Source organism: Lates calcarifer, linkage group LG8, assembly GCF_001640805.2.
Source record: "Lates calcarifer isolate ASB-BC8 linkage group LG8, TLL_Latcal_v3, whole genome shotgun sequence".
Classification (NCBI taxonomy): domain Eukaryota; kingdom Metazoa; phylum Chordata; class Actinopteri; family Centropomidae; genus Lates; species Lates calcarifer.
In genome coordinates, this window is record NC_066840.1 from 13,230,243 (window position 1) to 13,251,096 (window position 20,854).

The 20,854-nt window shown below is 38.1% G+C and overlaps 1 protein-coding gene and 2 long non-coding RNA genes across 6 annotated transcripts in view; 2 read left to right on the forward strand and 1 right to left on the reverse strand.

Annotated features, from left to right (window-relative positions):
* Positions 1 to 577: 577 nt before the first annotated feature.
* On the forward strand, positions 578 to 6,557 carry LOC127142709 (uncharacterized). Its single transcript, XR_007813680.1, has 4 exons — positions 578 to 879; positions 2,253 to 2,707; positions 3,713 to 4,167; positions 5,958 to 6,557. It is a non-coding gene; the product is annotated as an uncharacterized LOC127142709 (long non-coding RNA).
* On the reverse strand, positions 4,638 to 12,123 carry LOC108877915 (uncharacterized). The gene is made up of 5 exons (XR_001960169.2): positions 11,974 to 12,123; positions 9,170 to 9,233; positions 8,453 to 8,531; positions 7,038 to 7,094; positions 4,638 to 5,984 (listed from the first exon to the last, which is right to left on the reverse strand). It is a non-coding gene; the product is annotated as an uncharacterized LOC108877915 (long non-coding RNA).
* Positions 12,124 to 15,278: 3,155 nt separating this feature from the next.
* Positions 15,279 to 20,854, forward strand: part of klhl4 (kelch-like family member 4) — a 28,457-nt gene continuing 22,881 nt past the window's right edge. For 2 of the 4 annotated variants that reach the window (XM_051072418.1, XM_051072419.1), the window contains exons 1-2: positions 15,279 to 15,467; positions 19,690 to 20,570. In XM_051072418.1, the coding sequence (XP_050928375.1) occupies positions 20,110 to 20,570 (461 nt within the window). In that variant the 5' untranslated portion in view covers positions 15,279 to 15,467; positions 19,690 to 20,109. The remainder of the gene's footprint in view (positions 15,468 to 19,689; positions 20,571 to 20,854) is intronic. The other 2 variants (XM_018669111.2, XM_018669121.2) reach the window with 2 other exon arrangements.

Consider the following 20,854-nt stretch of genomic DNA (forward strand, 5'->3'; position numbering starts at 1 on the left):
AGGCCAGAGGTCAAAAAAGTTGGAAACCACTGGTTTATTTTTTAATAATGTGTTGTATTTAAAACAAACTAATTACTCGAGGTGGCAGCATTCCAGCAACCCCTGTGTTCTACTCAGTAGAATTACCATTATTGTCAGTCGAGTCTGGTAGCAATCTTGATGTCTCTGGTTATACAAGAAGGATCTTACTTATTATGTTTAGGATTCCTCTCTGTAGGAATCCTAAACATAATATTGTTAGACACTTAACAGTCTGATTCCATCAGAGGCAAAAATAACACTGGACAAACACACCATTTGTTTACACAGCAGGTGTTCTCAGTTGCCAGGTACACTAGAGACTAGAGCTCAATACTGAACTGAAGATTTTTGTCCCTGTCAATAATTTACATCCAATTACATGGTAAAACAAGGCCCAACTTAAAAGATACCTGAGTTCTTCAGTTGTCTTGGCAACACATTTTATAAGTCACATAATATAATACAAATTATTTGACATATTTTCCATGAGACGTTTTGGCTGTTGATAATTTCATCTAACAGACAACTATATTTGATACTGGCAAAGAACCAGCATAGCTAATCTAAACTAATGTATCATGTGCTACCAAGAGGCACACAAGTTCATGGATGTATTATTAGAGCTTGATACTGGATCGAAAATGACGCCCATTCAGTTCTACTGAGTTGCTCGCCTGGCGCATGCGCTGAAAAAGTGGAGAAAGGTCCAGCTGCGGAACTACAAAACACGCCCACTATAAAACACGTCTATTACGACATACGCCAACTAGAGGCAGCCGTCTGCCCTCAAACGTCACTATATCGCGGAAGAAGATGAGCTATCGAGTGAGTGGAAAATGTGAGGAGAATGCTGCTCAGGTGGGATCTATTATATATGCTACAATGATGCTAGATGTTAATTAAATAGTTGGATTCTGAAGTCTTACGTGGTGTATGAAGTGGTCGTCTTGGTCATTTTAACACCTCATGCATTAGCTAACGATGACAACATAGCCGAAGCTAACGTTAGCAAAACTTTGCGACCCCATCAGTAACGTAGTTGAATGTTAAGGTGAAGATGAAAAATGCGACTTTTGAACGGTTTAACATTGGTACCTGGAAACCTTATGAAAGAGACATAGGGCTTATGAAGAAGTATAAGATATATTTTTTTAACAAGCAACTGGCATAAGAATTTCTCTAAAGCTAATAACAGTTAGCCTTCATGTGCAGAAACAGTAATTTTATTATCGTTTAACACATCATTTGATTAATTTCATGATTTAGACAACAGTCCATGCCCTTGCTGCTGTCAGCAAGGTGTGCTGAAAAGGCCTTTGAGCCATATAAATGTGGACCACAATATATGTATTAATAGAAGTAATGTAAAAGTAATTAGCAATATCAGAAGTATGATGTAAGAGTCAAAGTAATCTGTTACTAGATGTAGTTTGCAACAGTAAAACTTACATGTCAAAATGGGATTGAAAAATATCTTAACTTCAGTTTGATTGTACATGACCAGAAATTCTTAATCTAGATCTATGTGCTAGACATACTAGACTACAAAACAAAACAAAACAATATCAATTCTACAAATAGAATATTGGAGTGAGTTGTTCATTAGTGTGTTAATTTTAATTGTTGGTCAGAGGGTGATTTTACTAATATCTTTACAGTGTGTGATGACCAGTTCTACACTTATTTACCTAACATTTTTCACATAAGTTTTCACGTAAGATGCTGTTAAGACCTTTGCAAATTTAGTTGTTATATATATATGAAAACAATGCAAAAGAAAGACATTTTAAATATGTGTTAATAAGAAGGTTGAAATGTGAAATAATGATTCGGTATGTGACCATCTGTGGTGGAAGAAATACTAAGACTTTTTACTGAAGTATAATAAACAACACTAGTTAAAATCCTGCATTCAAAATTTTCCTGAACTGTTACTGTTTATTATTATTGTGCAGTTCACAGTAACATACACAACTGTTTCAGTGATTAGTTGATAGACACACAATAATCATTTTACTTTTTTCACAAATATTTGTTGTTGTTGCTTCTTCAGGAGGTAATGACTTCCAACTTTTCATTTTCTGAAACAGCCCTCTAATGTTTGGAAAATGCTCTGGTTCAGCTGTAACATTGAATATTTTTTGGTGTTTTCATGGTTAAACTGTTGATGAGGAATAGGTAGTAGTGTGTTGATCATTTTCCTCTGTATGTTTCTCTTTGATTTCCTCCAGGTGTCACCATGTAGTCCACGATCGGCAAGAAGTCGTTCACGATCACAGAGACATGGTCCATGATCGGAGAGACATTGTTGAGGATGAGGGAGACATCGTCCACGATCAGAGACATTGTCCGTGATCACAGAGATCTTGTCAAAGACGAGAGAGACGTTGTCCATGATCAGAGACATTGTCCATGCTTCGTAGAGACCTTGCGATAGAATCGGCGGAGACGGGGGTCACCGATTTGACGGCATTGCCCGCGATCAGGGACATTGTCGATGATCACAGAGACACTCGTCTATGATCTCAGAGACATCGTCCATGATCGCAAAGACGTAGTCCATGATCGCAGAGACATTGTCCATAATCTCAGAGACATTGTCCGCGATCACAGAGACGTTGTCCACGATCACAGAGAGTCTTTGTACAATGAAGAAGTTGTTTGAGAGCAGGACAGAGGCCTCCAGGTAATTCACAGCTTTACATCAACCGCCTAACACAGAGCACTGACATTGTTTATGTTCAGTATTCAGTATATCAGAAAAGTGGAATAATAGAAGTAATCTGCAATATAAAAATAATGCATAAGTAATCTGTATTAATAGAAGTAATGTAAAAGTAATTAGTAATATCAGAAGTATGATGTAAGAGTCAAAGTAATCTGTTACTAGATGTAGTTTGCAACAGTAAAACTTACATGTCAAAATGGGATTGAAAAATATCTTAACTTCAGTTTGATTGTACATGACCAGAAATTCTTAATCTAGATCTATGTGCTAGACATACTAGACTACAAAACAAAACAAAACAATATCAATTCTACAAATAGAATATTGGAGTGAGTTGTTCATTAGTGTGTTAATTTTAATTGTTGGTCAGAGGGTGATTTTACTAATATCTTTACAGTGTGTGATGACCAGTTCTACACTTATTTACCTAACATTTTTCACATAAGTTTTCACGTAAGATGCTGTTAAGACCTTTGCAAATTTAGTTGTTATATATATATGAAAACAATGCAAAAGAAAGACATTTTAAATATGTGTTAACAAGAAGGTTGAAATGTGAAATAATGATTCAGTATGTGACCATCTGTGGTGGAAGAAATACTAAGACTTTTTACTGAAGTATAATAAACAACACTAGTTAAAATCCTGCATTCAAAATTTTCCTGAACTGTTACTGTTTATTATTGTGCAGTTCACAGTAACATACACAACTGTTTCAGTGATTAGTTGATAGACACACAATAATCATTTTACTTTTTTCACAAATATTTGTTGTTGTTGCTTCTTCAGGAGGTAATGACTTCCAACTTTTCATTTTCTGAAACAGCCCTCTAATGTTTGGAAAATGCTCTGGTTCAGCTGTAACATTGAATATTTTTTGGTGTTTTCATGGTTAAACTGTTGATGAGGAATAGGTAGTAGTGTGTTGATCATTTTCCTATGTTTCTCTTTGATTTCCTCCAGGTGTCACCATGTAGTCCACGATCGGCAAGAAGTCGTTCACGATCACAGAGACATGGTCCATGATCGGAGAGACATTGTTGAGGATGAGGGAGACATCGTCCACGATCAGAGACATTGTCCGTGATCACAGAGATCTTGTCAAAGACGAGAGAGACGTTGTCCATGATCAGAGACATTGTCCATGCTTCGTAGAGACCTTGCGATAGAATCGGCGGAGACGGGGGTCACCGATTTGACGGCATTGCCCGCGATCAGGGACATTGTCGATGATCACAGAGACACTCGTCTATGATCTCAGAGACATCGTCCATGATCGCAAAGACGTAGTCCATGATCGCAGAGACATTGTCCATAATCTCAGAGACATTGTCCGCGATCACAGAGATGTAGTGCAAGATCACAGAGAGTCTTTATACAATGAAGAAGTTGTTTGAGAGCAGGACAGAGGCCTCCAGGTAATTCACAAACAGCTTTACATCAATTGTCCAACACAGAGCACTGTTTAGTAAGGCATCGAAAATGGTCAAAAAATGTCAAAGTATATTAAGGCATCAAAAACAGCCAAAAGTGTCATAGTATCATAAGGGGCCAAAAAAGGCCAAAAAATGTCAAATGTCAAAACCATTAAAAATGTCAGTATAGTAAGGGGTCAAAAACCACCAAAAAATGTCATAGTATAGTAGGGTGTGAAAAATGGTCAAAAAATGTCATAGGCATGAAAAATGGTCAAAAAATGTCATAGTATAGTACGGCATGAAAAATGGTCAAAAAATGTCATAGGCATGAAAAATTGTCAAAAAAATGTCATAGGCATGAAAAATGGTCAAAAAATGTCATAGTATAGTAAAGCGTGAGAAATGGTTAAAAAAAATTGTCATAATATATAGTAAGACATGAAAAATGGCTGAAAAATGTCATAGTAAGGCGTTAAAAAACCATGAAACAATGTCATAGTGTAGTAAGGTGTGGAAAAATGTAAAAAAAATGTCATAGCATAGTAAGGGGTCAAAAACCACCAATGTATTTTTTCTAGTTACTATCACAAAAGTCATTTTATAATGCAGAAATACCAAATATTCTCTACTTGCAGCTTGCAGTTAAAATGTATAATTGGGGTTAAAACGTCTAATCTCTGGCTAAAAACCTAAACCTAAAAATGGCTGAGAGCTGTAATCTTCACCTCGGTCTACAAGTGGCTAAAAGCCGTAACCTTAACCCTGACCTCTGGCTAACAATATTCACTTTCATACAATATTAAACAGACCGGCAAAAATATTCAGTGTTCAGAAGAATTTATTTGCATAAGATAATCCTTTATCAGTCCCACAATGGGGAAATTCAGTGGTGCAACAGCAAAAATAGAAGAAGGCATTATATATACAAGACAAGGTATAACATGACAGATATGACAGATATTGCAATTGTGATTTTATTTGCAATATTATTTTGAAAGTCAAGCTTCAGTCCAGGATTCACTATATACATGTAAAACGTGATGGAGCATTACCTTTTAAGATATGAACCAAATATTAACTTCTCTGTGTACTAATCCAAGGATGACAATGAAAATATACAAATCCAAAATGTATTTATTCCAATTATCTATGTATCAATATATTTATGCCTGTTGACACTGTCAGCTGCTTTTAACTCGTCATATCACCGGTAGTTTCAGCTTTAGTTGTGTCCGTCCTCAGGATGGGCATGCAGGTAGAACGTGACACCAGAGCAGAGAGAATTGGAGCGACTCACACTGCCTGCGTCACGTTATCACTCTGTTGCTCTGCCCTCTGTTTTCATCACGTATCTAACTCCACAGTTCGTTACAGTTAGAGTTACAGTTGCTCCTGCCAGTCCTCTGTGTGTTGAATTGTGAGGCAGCTAAAAAAAGTGTACCGACATGTCCACTGACTCTGTTGTAAAAATAATTGAAATTGTGATTTGAACTAACTTGCAAGTCACAATTGCGGTTCGATTTCGATTGCCCTAGTGTTGAGGTGTGAATGTGTGTGTCTGTGGAAAACAAAGGTAAGATGGCTACTTTAAGAGAGTTCCTTTGTCTAAGCCTCTTAAGTCTTATAGTATAGTAAGGTGTCAGATCAGTCAAAAAATGAGATGTCAAAAACTGACAAAAATGGCAAAAAGGCATAAAAAACATCAAAAAATGTCAGAGAATAGTATGTCGTTAAAATATTACCATTTACTGATCAGTTTCTGTGATTAATACATGTTATTGTCTCTGCAGAAGGAGATGACAACAGCAGCTGAAGACCTGAAATGGATGACAGAAAAGAAGTGTTACGATAAAAGACCTCCACCATCTAACTGCTGTAAACAGTGTTGGTTCCCTGTTCAAGTGGAAACACTGTTTTTCTATACCTTCTATGATGTAGTCAAGGGCACATTTTCCACAGACAAATATGTCTATTAAACACCTGAGAACATTAAACTGCTTATGATACAACTATTTAATTAATAACTGTATCACAAGCAGTTACGTGATCACAAATATGCTTAGTAGACATGTTTATCTTTGGAAAATGTGCTCATAACTATATAAACGCTTAACAGTTCTATCAAGTGTTTCCTTGTGGTCAAATGTCTGTCATTATCTTTGCTGTGATTTGTTGAATGTTGTCTGGAATAAAATCATTTAGTGTCTTTCTGCACTTTTGAATTGCATTTCTCTATTTTGTAACCGATGTTATTAAAACATTTTATTGCATTTTGTTTTAAGAAAAAATATAATGATTCTCATGTTTAATTTTTACACCTGTTTTTAAACATTTTCAAAATATATATTTTACAAGGTTTTTTTATGGTTTTATACTTAAAAGAGTTTACACGCATTGTTCAGACATATAGTTTTTAGGGTTTCATACTAACATTTTACTTTTAAATCTATTTTTAAAGGTTTTATACTTGTTTTTTGACTTTTTATGTTTGATACTTATTTAGACATTTTTTTAAGGTTCTAAATTTATTTTGTACAGCTTTCATGCTTAATTTTTAGACATATTTTTAAAGGTTTCACATTTAATTTTTATGTTTTATACTTAGTTTTTAGACATTTTTTGAAGGTTTTATACTTAATATTTATTTATAAAGTTTTCTTTATAACATGTTTTGTTATAAACATTTTTTTGACTTATTCTTTGCAGCTACATTGTTGAAATAGTTGAATACAAATTAATAATAATTACAACTGATAAGTTGTTGGCAGCTTTAATTTGTTGCTATTTGTTCCAGACAAGAGATTTTAAAGTGTCAAACTGCAGCTGAGATAGTGACAGAGTCACACTGAAAAAGATAAGCTAACACTGACCTTCTGGAAATGTCTTCACGTCTCCCTCTCTCTGATTTAATGGTTTAAGTTTGAATCCTACAGAAAAAAACAGAACAAACATTAATATAACGATGTGACTTTTAATGCATCAAAAGAAAAGCAGAGAGTTTCTGGGTTTTGGACTTTAAACTGTCAAAAGATAGACAAAAGACACTAAATCTACAAAGAAACCAGAGTGTGGACTAACTGTTTCTGAAGTAATCAGAACTAGTCCAAGAGTCAAATTTGCTTTATACACAAACACAGAAGAGGCTGCTCTGACTGGAGAATTGACTCCACCAGCTCCTGATATTCACACAACAGCAGTGGATGGAAATGTTTTTTTCTCCAAAGTCAGTCAAATTTTAACTAAATTTGGTTGATAGAAGCCAAAATAAAGCAGAATGACAGCGTCTCTAGTGGGAAACTGAACTGAATAAGTTATTCACATTTTTATGATGGGGGTGGGGGGCAGCAACAGAGAGAGGGGAGACAGAGATAGAGACAAAGCATGAGAGGGAGTGAGAGAGCAAGGAAGAGAGAAAGACAGAGAGAGGGAGGCAGAAAGAATAAAGTGGGGTACACACCAAAAGATTATCAGGCTGATTATTGGCCCAAATCCCCCCTCCGGATTTAAGTTCGCAAAGGTCTGATTATCGGTTGGTTCTGAAGATGATCTTGTCAGATTGTCCTGTGGTGTGAGGTTTGTTCAGAGTGATTTTACCCTCACTGATCTACTCTAAAGACTATCGGAGCGACCCCAGTAAATATTAAACATGTTCAATATTTCTGATCAGAAATCCTGTTGTGTGGGGGGAACACTGAAGAAAGCCAAACACACACTCTTAGGATTGTCACGTGGAACAGAACGATAGCCAATCAGGAAGCAAGCTGACTGAAGATGGAAGCACATCAAAAAAGAGGCATTTGAGATTTGGATTTCTGAGAGTCCAGGCTCTGGTTGGTGGTGTTGAATCTGTTAGTGTGTGGTGTGCTGTGTTGGTCTTCTCTCTGCACATCACACACTGTAAGAACAAAACTCTGAAATCTGACATTATTTGTCATTGTGTGTGGTTTCTCACATTTCCTACATCTGGTAAGATTTTAATAATCTGTTGAGTGTGAGCCAGGCTTAAGAGAGCAAGGGAGAGAGATTTTGGGGGGGGGGGGGGGCTGGGGGGGTGAGCAAGAGCATAGGAAAGGGAGACAGAGAGATGGAGAGAGAGAGCTGATGTTTAAATTCTTTTTTTTCTTTGAACTGTACATTCATGAACTATGTAAATAAACTTTAATAATGAGTGAGGTCCTTTTGTGACAAAGCAAACTATTCAGACTCCAGATCAATGACTGAACATTAAGAGTTTAATGTCAGAGCTCTGTGTTGGACAGTTGATGCAAAGCTCGTTGTGAATTACCTGGAGGCCTCAGTCCTGGTCTCAAAGAACTTCCTCACTGTACGAAGACTCTCTGTGATTGTGGATGAAGTGGTGACACCTGGAGGAAATAAAAAGAGAAACATACAAAGGAAAAAGCTCATTACACTATTACCAATTCCTTATCAACAGTTTAACCATGAAAACGCACATAAATATTCAACATTACAGCTGAACCAGAACATTTTCCAAACATTTGGAAAGGTTTCCAGACATTGAGGAGTGTCTCAGAAAATAGGCTGTTTACTGTCACATATGACAAGAAAAAGCATCACATCTTTAAGAATCAATAACAATAAATATTTGGGAAAAATTAACTAAAATGATTATCTTAAATCTTTAATTTTTATATCAATTGTCTGTCAACTAATCACCAGAGGAATCATGTATATTACTGGGAAATGCATAATAAAAACTTTCACTTAAGTACATTTTTGAAAGCAGGGTTGTAGCTTGTACTTTTAATTACACTTCAGTCCACAGACAGAAAATTAACTCACAACTATTTTGAGTTTTTAAGAATTATTATATCTAGTGCTATTTTCTGACAATTTATTGACAAGATTAATCAGCTATTATTATATTCACTACTAAACTCATTAAATACCAATGATTTAAATATTAACACTGTTACTAACATTAATCATTCAGCTTACCAGCACATTTTTTTCAGACTGGGTGAATCTTTAGGACACATACCTGTTTGGTTTGTAAGGTGAGAGGTGGTGTTTCTGTCCAGGCTGCAGCAGCTGAACCAGTAAACCTGGAAAACACAAGTACAACATTTGAAAAACAAGTAACCTCATTAATAAAGAATAGTTCACCTCCAAAGCCAAAGTGTAGAAGAATACAACACTGAAAACTAGGGATGTGCACGAATAATCAATCAGTCAAATTGGTAAGCCTAGTCAGCACCTTTTTTTAAGAACTGACACATTTTTATTTGACTTTTATTTGGTTAGGGGTGGGAAGATATTTATGTTTTACTTCATAGAGACACGGAACTAATGTTTATGGTTCTGTTTCTGCCTGAGTGTGCATCTTCTCTGCGTGTGTGGCAAGCAAAACACTGGAACAGACGTCTACAATAAGAAGCGAAGTGGGCTGTTAAACAAGCTGCTGCTAACGTTAACTCAGGTTGTTGCCAGATGCTTAACTTGTTTTTAGGTTAGGATTTCTTCTGTGGTTCAGGTGGTTTTTACTGGGAGCCGAATTACCTACAGAGGTCTCATTAACTCCAAAACAAGCGGACCAAGTAATTAAAATCGGAAGAAACACTGAATAGAGCAGTTTCATATTAAAAAAATCAATGTTTCTCCACGACACGGACACAGGACATTGAAAGGGGCTGTTTGCTCAGCTTGCTTCTCTGTTGACTTAAAATCCAGGCATCTGATGACAAAAATCCTTCATCTGGTTTAAGATTATAGGTATAACATTATAAAAAGTGACGGTAATGGGACTTGAAACATTAAGAAAGTAGTCGAGTGAAAATGTTTTATGTCACTGTCACCTGCCGTTACATGGACGGTGACTAGACTCGCAGCACAGATGAGACACACTGCTGAGATCATCGCCCCTAGTCTGAGGTAAGTTGTTGAGTGGGGCTTGGGAGGTAAAGTTAGTGCACCTGTACACTACGCTGCAAAAACACGACATGACAACATATTAATATTTTGGTTTGGGTGGAGGGCATGTCTTAACAATGATGTCATATCTAATTGACCAATTGACTTAAATTGACTTGATTAATCAACTTCAAAAAGCATTCAAAATGCCCATCCCTACTGAAAACTAAACACTAGAACCTTGACAATCACACTTTGAGTTTTGAGGGGAGAAAATTAGAGCTGAAACTATTAGTTTACATAATTGACAACATCTCTCATGCGTCTGTGTGTGTGTCTGCACAGAGGGGCAGAAGAGCTGCAGAGGAGACAGGTAGACAACTCGACACGTTAACCTGGTGTTGTAGGTCTCTGCAAAATCATAGATGGACAAATGCTGACCCCAGACGAAACGTCAAATCAAAATATCAGCGTTTTTCTTTCTTCTTCTCTTCTTTTTTATCTGCTCACAGTTGCTGTGCTGACATCTATATCTAGCAGTATAGATATCTAACACCCCCCACCCCCAAGCTCAAGCGTGCAGACTTGAGCAGGTGAGGTAAAACATGCACTGGAGCCCAGAGCAGGAGCTGTGCACACAGGAAGCAGAGATGGAGGTTGTGACAGAAATCGTTGACTAAAAGGCTAATCGAATGAATAATTGACAGATTAGACGACTACCAAAATATTCTTTAGCTGCAGCCCTAGGATAAACGAATTATATTACTGGAATATGACTTAATTGATCTCAGAGTGAAGAGCAATTTTTAAAATAGTTTTTTAAATAATTTCTAACTGCACTCTCAGCACATACATTGTGACCTACTCTTGAGGCTTAAAACTTGTGGAGGAGTACAGAGTTAAAATCTAGTTTTCAAGTTTCAAGTTTGTACGAAGTTAAACCTACTCTCATTTAACTCGGGGTTATCAAGGAATGGCTAAGTGTTCACACTATGTAGTTGACATGCCAGTCTCATGAACAGCCACCAGCTCGCCCCCCCTCTGACTGTCAGGCTAGTGAGGAAATAACTGAGGGTTTCTGTGGAGATGCATCCCAGTCGACTCCAACCATCATTTGTAATTTAATGTGTATTTAATGGTGACTGACACAGGCTAGGCAAAGCTGTGAGCTTATACTTCCACTTACACATCTATTAACAATAAGATAACACAGCTTTGTTCATTTGGCAGTGGTATTATTGTGTTACAGGAGGAGCAAGCCACCCCAAAAGGATTATTCATACTGATCATGTGTAAGGAAGAAAAAATACAAATTAAAATAACGTTAATTGTAAATTGAAAAACTGGAGCATAAAAACCACCATCCACTACCTAGCAGATTTTGATTATTGAATTAATTATAAATTAATTAATTAATCTTTATTAAATTTGAGACTGACGATCTCTGTACAGCGTCGCTCAGCTTCTCTCAGTCATTATGCCAATATCGAGTCGGTGTTCCACCTACGGGCGATACTTATACAGGATAACACAGAGTTAACCGCCAACATAACCTGCATGGAACAGTTTAGAGACTCAGGGTAAATTACCATGGCAGCAAATCCCGGTTAAAACCTATCCACCTTCCGTAGTACAGGTTAATCGGGAAGTTACACCCTACGTCACTAAGTTACTCCTGAAGTTACTCTGATAAGCTAGTAACCTAGCTTCGTAGTACAGGCCTCAGATGTAAAACAGCCAGAATAAATGATCACATCGACATGATTATTCACCATAAACTGACTTAAAATGACCAAGCTGGAGCACAAAATTACAAAGCAGTTAAATGTCTGCAAAGTAATTATGCAAAAGGGGTGGTAAACACTACTAACAGTGTTATGCTAACGCTCTCTGAAAACGTTAATGCTAACGATAGCCACTAACTGTTTGCCTTACCTTCGCGCCGCTGGTGTGTTCAGCGTCCAGTCTCACCCAGAGTTTGTTTTAGCATCCATTCCTTCAACGTAACGACGTTGTCTCGCAGTACTAGCAAACAGAGGCACCGTTTCAAACTTGGTTTAAATCTGTTTTCTGACTTCGTTTCTCCGCCTCTCTGAGCTTACTCATGGCCAATGACAAGACACGTTCCGACCAATGACGACATACGTCAGCTAACATTTGCAGAAAAACGCTGATTGGCTGGCCCATTTTGGTCCGTCTAGCAACCGCCTCTGATTGGTCTTAAAATTCATCCACCGTAAAAACGGAGAGAGGCCTTAGATGTATTATAAGATCTGGTGGACAGCCATGCGCTAGACGCCTCATCAGTGCACAAATTTGTGACTGTTTTCTGACAAATTGGACAAGAGCCACATGTTATTTGTAATAGCCAATCTAATAAGCATGCTTGTGTAACACATATGTATACACAAGTAGTGTGTAGTTGGTTACAGCAGCTTTACTGCCCCTCATAGTGGGTTTAAGGGTGTCAAAAAAAACAAACATAAATATATATATATATATATATATATATATATATACACACACACACACACACACATATATATATATATATATATATATATATATATATATATATATATATATATATATATATATATATATACATATATATATGTGTGTGTGTGTGTGTGTGTATGTATATATATATATATATATATATATATATATATACATATATATATATATATATATATATATATCAGTGACGTCACTCAGAGAAACATTTTCTGGGCTTTTGAGACGTTTTACCAAGATTAAAACTCCATTATAGCTGGAGGTCAACAATTTTACAGGTGTCTCTTTTACAATGGTGGCAGAGCCGTTTCTTATGCGGACTATGCAAATGCATAGGACCCCACAAGCCACTAGGGGGCCCCAAAGCTGAATGTTCAGCCTCATCTGAGGAGAATTAAAATTACCTATCTTTATCCCTCATATGCTTAAAAATAAAATAAGTGTTTTTGTGGCATAATTAAGTCAAAATCATTGGACTCCACTGTCACGCAGTGAGTGACGTCCACAGACAGGTACAATAGGAATGATTGACAGGTACCCTTCATACCCGTTAGTGAGGAAATGGATGGCAAACAGTGTTATGGCATCAAAAAGAAGTTATCCTAATGGGGCAGAGAAACGTAAGAAGAAGAAAACGGAGGAAGAAAGACAGTCAAAGGATAAAGATAAGGCATTTGTTTGTGATGTGGGGTGGATGTGGGGAGGTGTAATGCTGAGTTTTTAGCAAGTCCTGCTAGCTAGCTCAGCTAGTCTCAGATAAAATAGCTGGCTAGGATTTGTATGCTCATAAACCCAGTTGTTGTGCAGGCCTGTTGTTGATTACTTTGGACTATTGTGGCAGTGGATTATTGCTCTGAGTGGATTATTGCTAACTCAACTGAGTTAGTTGCAGTCTCCCTCTTTGCCTCTTTGTGCCACATGTGTTGCTGTGAAAACTTGAGTTGTGTTCTTGCTTTCAAAATTTCAAGTAAACATTTTTTAAAAAACACTCAATATCTGTTTTACTTATTGACATATAAAGGATTGTTGTTTTCCTTGTATTATCATTTTTTATCAGTTATCTTGCTTGAGTGGCTCAACTTAAGATGTTTAATTTTAATATGAGAAGTTATCATGACTGTAGCCTGTTTTGCTCGTGAAGTGTAATAGATTGCATGTTTATGGATCATCTAAGGGATTAGGAATCTCTCCATCATAGTTTGGCAAACTAGGGGCATGAGTTTGTCAGACTCATGTCCGCCTTATCCAACTGTAGACACAAGTAGATACACTTATTAATAGGATTCATTTACCTTGTTGATCATGTGACATCTCAATGATATGCTTTGGCTCTGGGTTCTCAGAGATCCAGCAAGGCCTCTGCGCCTGTGTGTCTTTGTTGATTGTCTCTGGACTTCATCCTCTCCTTCATCCGCAGCCTAAAGAGAACGACAAAACTGCAATTAAATGCTTGTAGCAATAAGGTTGTGTGGCACCCACAAATCACACAGGACTCAGGATGAACAGATTTTAAGAGAGAAAGGATGGCTTTAATCTGACAGAATAACAGAAAAAAATATTTGTTGGTCCTCAGTGGCATTACTGATACTGGGTGTAACTGCCAACTCATCTGGCTTATAACAAATAAGGTTATATAGTCTGTGTTTCCCCTAGGTTGAATTTTTTGGCGTGGTGGGTTGTCTGAAGGACTTGTTTGTAATCAACCTGTCTCCTCTGCACCTCTGCTTCGTGTTTGATATACTTGGTGAACAACTGGTAAAAGGCAAGTGTGACTGAGCCATTGTCATGAGCTCAGTCACACTATAGGAACTGCCTACAATGTGTTCAACTTGACTGCAGTCTTTTTATACTCCACCCCAACAGTCAGTGGCAGTTCACGTGGACCATCAGGTTAGGTAAAATCAATCTTGAACACACCTGTTGTGTTTTGTGAAATGTCGATGCATTTTGACCTTTGGGGCCACAATGACACATAATCTCCACCCTCTATGACTTGCAGAGGACAATCACTATTGCTACCATTGCAAGAGGTTGCTTGTTGGGAAACCATATATAATAGTCGTGTGATGTGATCAGACAGTTACAGTTTATTATATTATGATATTATGACCAGAAAAAAACTTTAATGACATTCTTGAAAGTGGATTCATCAATCTGTCTTTTGGGATTGTAGAGCGAGAATAGGATAATCCTGGCAAAATGAGGATATTTTATGGCCCCTTGAAATGCCTGTAACAATGATACAGTATATTGATGGACCTTCTTCAGAGGATTATACGCCACCTAGTGGTTGAATTATAACACACCACAACTGTTTGAATGATTATATATAAATATATGAAAACACTCCAAAAGACTTTTGGCTGACTTTTTGTGATTAATTAATTCTCAACTGTAATTTATCCAGCTCACAGATTAATACAAAGATGCATAATCCTATGCAGTTTTAAAACTTTTGATTATTGATTATTTATTTGACACTATGAATACTTAAACTGTATTTGCATTGCACAAACTCACACATTAAACACAAACACACAACACAAAATCCATTGAAGCAAGTGTTACTGAGACATAGTTGGAAGGGTAAGGCTTTGTGAAAGCAATGTTGTTCCTCAAACACAGGATGTGATCCCAGTGCTCCTGGCTGCATGAATGCAATTGTGCAATACAGAGGAAGGAACTTATCATGAGTTTCCTTTAAAAGAGGAAAGTGCCCCTTTCCTTTCTGGAGAGGCAAACATTTTTGGGCTGAAAGAGGGACACAAAGGAGAAGAAAAATTTGGAACAGTCTTGCACAGCTGTGATGTGCAAGTTATTGGATTACATGCAGATCTGCGATGTTGGCCATTCATTTGAGAAGATAACTCCATTTGAATGCTGAGGAGTAATTCTTAGAATCAGTTTCTCAGGTAAGAATAAGATTACTCAGTGTGCTGATGTACTTGTTACAAAGACGTTTGCTGTAAATTAACACATCATTTCCATACAGGAGGGTATTGCCAGGAAGAGATTTTAATTCGACCAGTAACATAAGTTTTTATTACACATCCTGGTTACTTGGTTATGTTCAGATGTGTACAAAATCGTTATGCTAGTGATTCAGGAGGTACGGTAACCTGGTCTGCCGGATCAGCCATAAATGGAACATTAAATGTCACTTTCTCATAAATTCTCATCTTGTCCCTCCCGACCTCGGTAGTGAGTGAAAGGCTCAAACTCGTTTCTTCACCCTGATCATGGACACGTAAGGTCAGGGATGTTTCAGCAAAGAATTAGACATTCTCAAGGCAGTTGAAGGCACTGTTTATTGCACCGAAATTTCAGATCACCTTTAATATGTGTACAGTATGGTTGAGTGTAGATCCTGTGTGAGTACTTACGAATGTGTGAACATGTGGTAGTGTGTGTCTGGTTGTGTATTTCATTACATTTTTTATTTCCTGAGCTACAGCCTCTAGTTCAATGAATGTGGACAATGGTAAGTTATATTTGAAATATCACTGCCTGACATAGCGTAGAACATTTGTGAGGCCTTGCTTTCATCTGTCCAGTAAGCAGTTAGTTGATATTCATGCTAGGATCTTGCAGTTGTAGCTGGGGGTGGAGGGGGTTCGCACACTTATCCAGGATACTCCACAGTACAACAGTGTGAGTGCAATGTAAAATAAATATATATAAATACTCTATATAAAATAGCAGATCACACAGCCAAATTTCTGACAACTATAGCAAGGCATGAATGTTGTAGTTACTCTGTTTTTCTTACATGTTACTTGGCTTTTTATTCACAATCCTTAATATATAGCACAGTTCCCCATCCAGTAATACATATAATTTATAAGAATGCAACTGACATTTAAGGCATTTAATGTTCCAGGTTAATTGCTAGTGCAAATGGAGCTCATCTACCCACCTTGGACTCTCAAAGAATAGCCATCTAGGCACGTAGGTACGTTCACTGGGGAAGCAGATGTTGGATGATAATGCGGTTTACCACACCAGTCTGACATCTGACATCTAATGTGTCATGCGGAGTGCAGCCAGATGGTGTCCTTGACTCCTGCAAGAATAAAAGAGGTTACCCAGTGTGATGTGTTACTATACATTAGATCATATCTCACTCTAATAGGCCTTTATTATTATGATACACGTAGACTTTCTAGACAAGTAGATAGTGTCCACAAAATACCCTATTTATTTTGTGTAACACTAATAGGAGCACTTTCATCAAGAATCCATTGTCACGTATTGGTAGATGATGCATTAAAGCTAATAAGGATTTTGAAAAATGGTAATATGTGATTTGAGGGGAATTATTCTCATATTTCTCCAGTGCATCTTTCACATTCAGTTTCTGAATGTGTTTTTGGTACGGTATAGCGCCTATACAGCTTTATTTTAAGATAATTCTGTAAAAGCTGCTTTTATAATGTGTTGGGTTTAAAACAATATGAAGTGCATAGGAGTATCAAGTGCCTCCTGGACTAGAATAAATACACGGGGGACTTGTGAGAAGAATTTCTGTCTGATAAGGAAAACAGAGGGAATATTGAAGTCTGACTGAGATCTGTTTTCACGAGTTTATGCGTATTAGCTGATGCTACCTGGAGTGATGATGACACTTAGTGATTAATGACTGTGGCAAGAAATCTGTCAGCAGGGAATAACAACAAAACCAAGAAACTACATAATTATATTGTTTAGTTACAAAATTAACCTCAGCATGGGCAATAATATAGGCAAGAATATTCCTTATTATCATTTTGTTCAGTTCAGTAAAATTATTATTTACATTTTTATGCCTGTAGTTAATAGTGTCCTATTCTGGTTATAGAACAGCAGAGTGAAGTTAGTAACACAATCATTTTATGTACAATTAAGCATAATGTATTGCATGTTATTATAGCACTTAATGAGAGTGGTTATAGCATTGCTCAGAACCATAAAAGATGTGTGCAACATACTCAAACTTATGATCAATAAAACCATGCCATCCAAAGGTCTTGCTGCGTTTAATTAATGGATGTCATTCATTCAGCTATTATATTATAGATGATCGCCATCTCTGTTGTGAAATGGTTAATGTCAAAAGGTGAAGGTCTAAGGCACAAGCAAACCAAGATAGCTTCTTTTACAGTCAAATGAAACCACAGAGCACACCACCTCAAAGCATGTGTATAAATCCATTCAATTATCAGAATACCCAGTAGGAACTAGTCGCTGTATGCTGGTCTTTTTGGGCTCCAAAATAACATAATACAATATAAAATATTTTTATATACTGAGAAAGCTCTTATTAATAATTCAGTGTTTTGCCTCTTGACTGTGAAAATAATGTTTGAAGCTCATCCATCCTTACTGTATCATTAGCATAAAAGCTCGGCAATAAACAAAGGGTGATCCAAACACTTAATGCAGTCTTTCAACCCTTCTGCAGTTTCTACCATTGACTTGATTTGAATAATGCATTGACCTGAATGTTTTATAATTTTATAATTTCTTGATCTTACAGTAGTTGTGGGAAAAACACCATCCGTGTAGTAATCATAATCTTTGTTTCTACTGTGCTGCTGTTTGGCATGTGAAGAACACAAAGAGATATTCTCATCTAATGTTAGTAGGAAGGAGTAAAGAGCTGATGCTTCACTGAGCAAGGCACAAGAATTTGTGAGTGGCAAGGAAAAGTGCTTCTATTGTCCTTAGCTGTAAATATGTTATGGAAACATCTTTTATAGGTCATATCAATGACTGTATAACTATTCTGCTAAATAACACGGGCAGTTATCCTTTAGGTAGATAATAGTGGACACAGTAGCTGGTTGAATCTACTCCTCCAAACCTGCAGTGTGATTTGGTGGAGGCGGATGAGAGACTGTACAATATTGAAATCCAGCAGTTTGAGTGCAAGGTTCTCCTCTCACCCTTGTCGTGGAAGTGGAATGTTGGCATGAGTACAGAAAGACAATGCTGCGTTTTCATGAGTTTTGCAGGATTGTGAATGTCAGTGTGTAAGCTTGCAGTTATAAAAAGCTTGAAAACAAAGTGTTAATAAGGGAGCTCGGGAGCAGAACATTAACACACTGACTGAGTGATTCAATGGAAAAAAAAAATATCCATAAATCCTGATGCTATGCAGTATCAGGCAGGTAGGATAAGGCTTGTTGTGTTTCACAATCTTTCATGGTTCACAATTCATTTCTAAATCCAATTACCACCTGCCCCGTGGGCATATAGAGTTTCCTTTGACAACTGGATTGTAATAAAGTACCTAAAACACCCAGCACCAAAACTGTTGACAAAATACCCTACAGCATACCTGTATGCCACTCTGAATGCTGTCAGCATTGATCAAATGTCCCCAAATTACCTTGTGTGTGGTTTCTCTGCCCCTGTGCCTTTGAAGTAGGAGTTTAGTTGTATTATCTACAATAGTGGAGTATTAAGCTTATGCAGCAGCAGGATCTATTTTTGAAATGTAAAAGACTGTTTTCTGAAGCCCTGACTGGGGGAGGAGGCAGCTTACTGACCTTGAAGGTTCATCAGTATGTAGTTTTTCACTTGTAATCGCAGGGGGCTTTCAAGACAGTGACTGAAGGAGAATATTTTTTCTGCATGGCTACCTACACTGAGACATTCCCCCATGGGATTCTGTTTGATGCAAACTGCACAGATGTGTGCTAGTATGAGATAAATTTCACTTGCCTTTAACAATGTGAGTTGATGTGTGTTGGTTATTTATGAGTTATTAATGCATGCCTACTTTTCTGCTCATGGATGAGCATGCATCTATACATTATGTATTATGTACATGTATGACAAGCTCCTACTAATAGTCCTGGTCATACAGTGTAGTTAGTAGTCTTCCTCACTCCCTCCTTCAGCAAGCAGTGATTTACTTTGTTAAGGTGTGACCTCATCATCCTGCCTCCATGATACCTCACCTCCCCCCTGCATGAGCAGGCAGCCCTGATATCACACAAACATACACATAGTCACACAGGGACACACAGAGCAGCGGCAGAGGGGACTGGGCAGGGCTTGGGAGATTTTCTCATTTTATTTTCAGGGTATATGTGTCTATCTCTCACTGTGTGTGTGTGTGTGTGTGTGTGTGTGTGTGTGTGTGCACAGGAGAGACAAGCAGAGAGGGAGAGAGAGAGAGAGAAAGCGAAACAGGGGGAGGGAGTGTGGATCATGCATGTGCATTAACTCAGCTCCAGCGGCGCAGCAGCAGCAGCAGCAGCAGCAAACAGAAACAGCAGCAGCACAGGAGGAAAGAGAGAGAGAAAGACAGAGAGGGAGAGTTGGAGGGAGGGTAGTATCAGGCACAAGAACAAAAGCTGCAGAGGACTGCTTTCCATCTCCACTAAAAGAACAACGGAGGAGTAATAGAAGGAGGAGGGGGTGGTCATGATAGTAGTGAGACAATAACGGAAGAGAAGAGGCACATTGTAGTCAGTGAGGACTGAAACCAAGGCTCTTCTCTTCTCTGCTCTCCATGTTTTTGGGGACTCAACGTACCATTGCCTTCGTCTCCAAACCCAGAGGACGATGTCTGTGTCGGGGAAGAAGGAATTTGACGTGAAGCAGATCCTCAGGCTCCGCTGGCGCTGGTTCAGCCATTCATCCCAGGGTTCGGCTGGCGGCGGAGGTGGTGGCGTTGGCGGGGTGGGAGGCTACATCCAACAGGATGGCCTGGACCACAGGGGGACACCTGTCCAGGGTCGGCTGAAGAGTCACTCACGGGAGAGAGGTGTTGGAGGACTACGGAAGACTAACAGCCCCGTGCACAGCATCTTGGCACCGACACCAGGGCCCACACCTGTCTATGTCAGAGCCGGGCATCAATCGTGGCACCATCAACAGAACACCATCCAGGGACTCCAGGTCAATGAGGAGACCTCAAAGAGCAGCTCGTCACCCAGTGCCACAAGGAAAGAGGATGCCAACACTGGTCAGGAAGATGTAAAGAGCAGCACAGAGGAAACTGCAGAGGTGGAGGCCAGAGAGAGGTATGACTGTTAGCTACTAGATACTAAGGAGACACAGACTGATTATGTGGCGCCACATCAGTCACTTTGCATATCATCTGCTCAATTAGCAGAATGCTATTTTTGGAACACATGGTTCCATCACATTTCAAAGTGAAAAGTATAGCTGCTAAATAAAATCTGCATCTAATGGAGAAAGTCTGATGCCTGAGGCAAAATGCCAGGAATAAAAAGTAAGAATGATTTGTTGTGATCGGGAAAGATGAGCCTGCTTTAACAATAAATGTTGCTTACTTAGTCACACT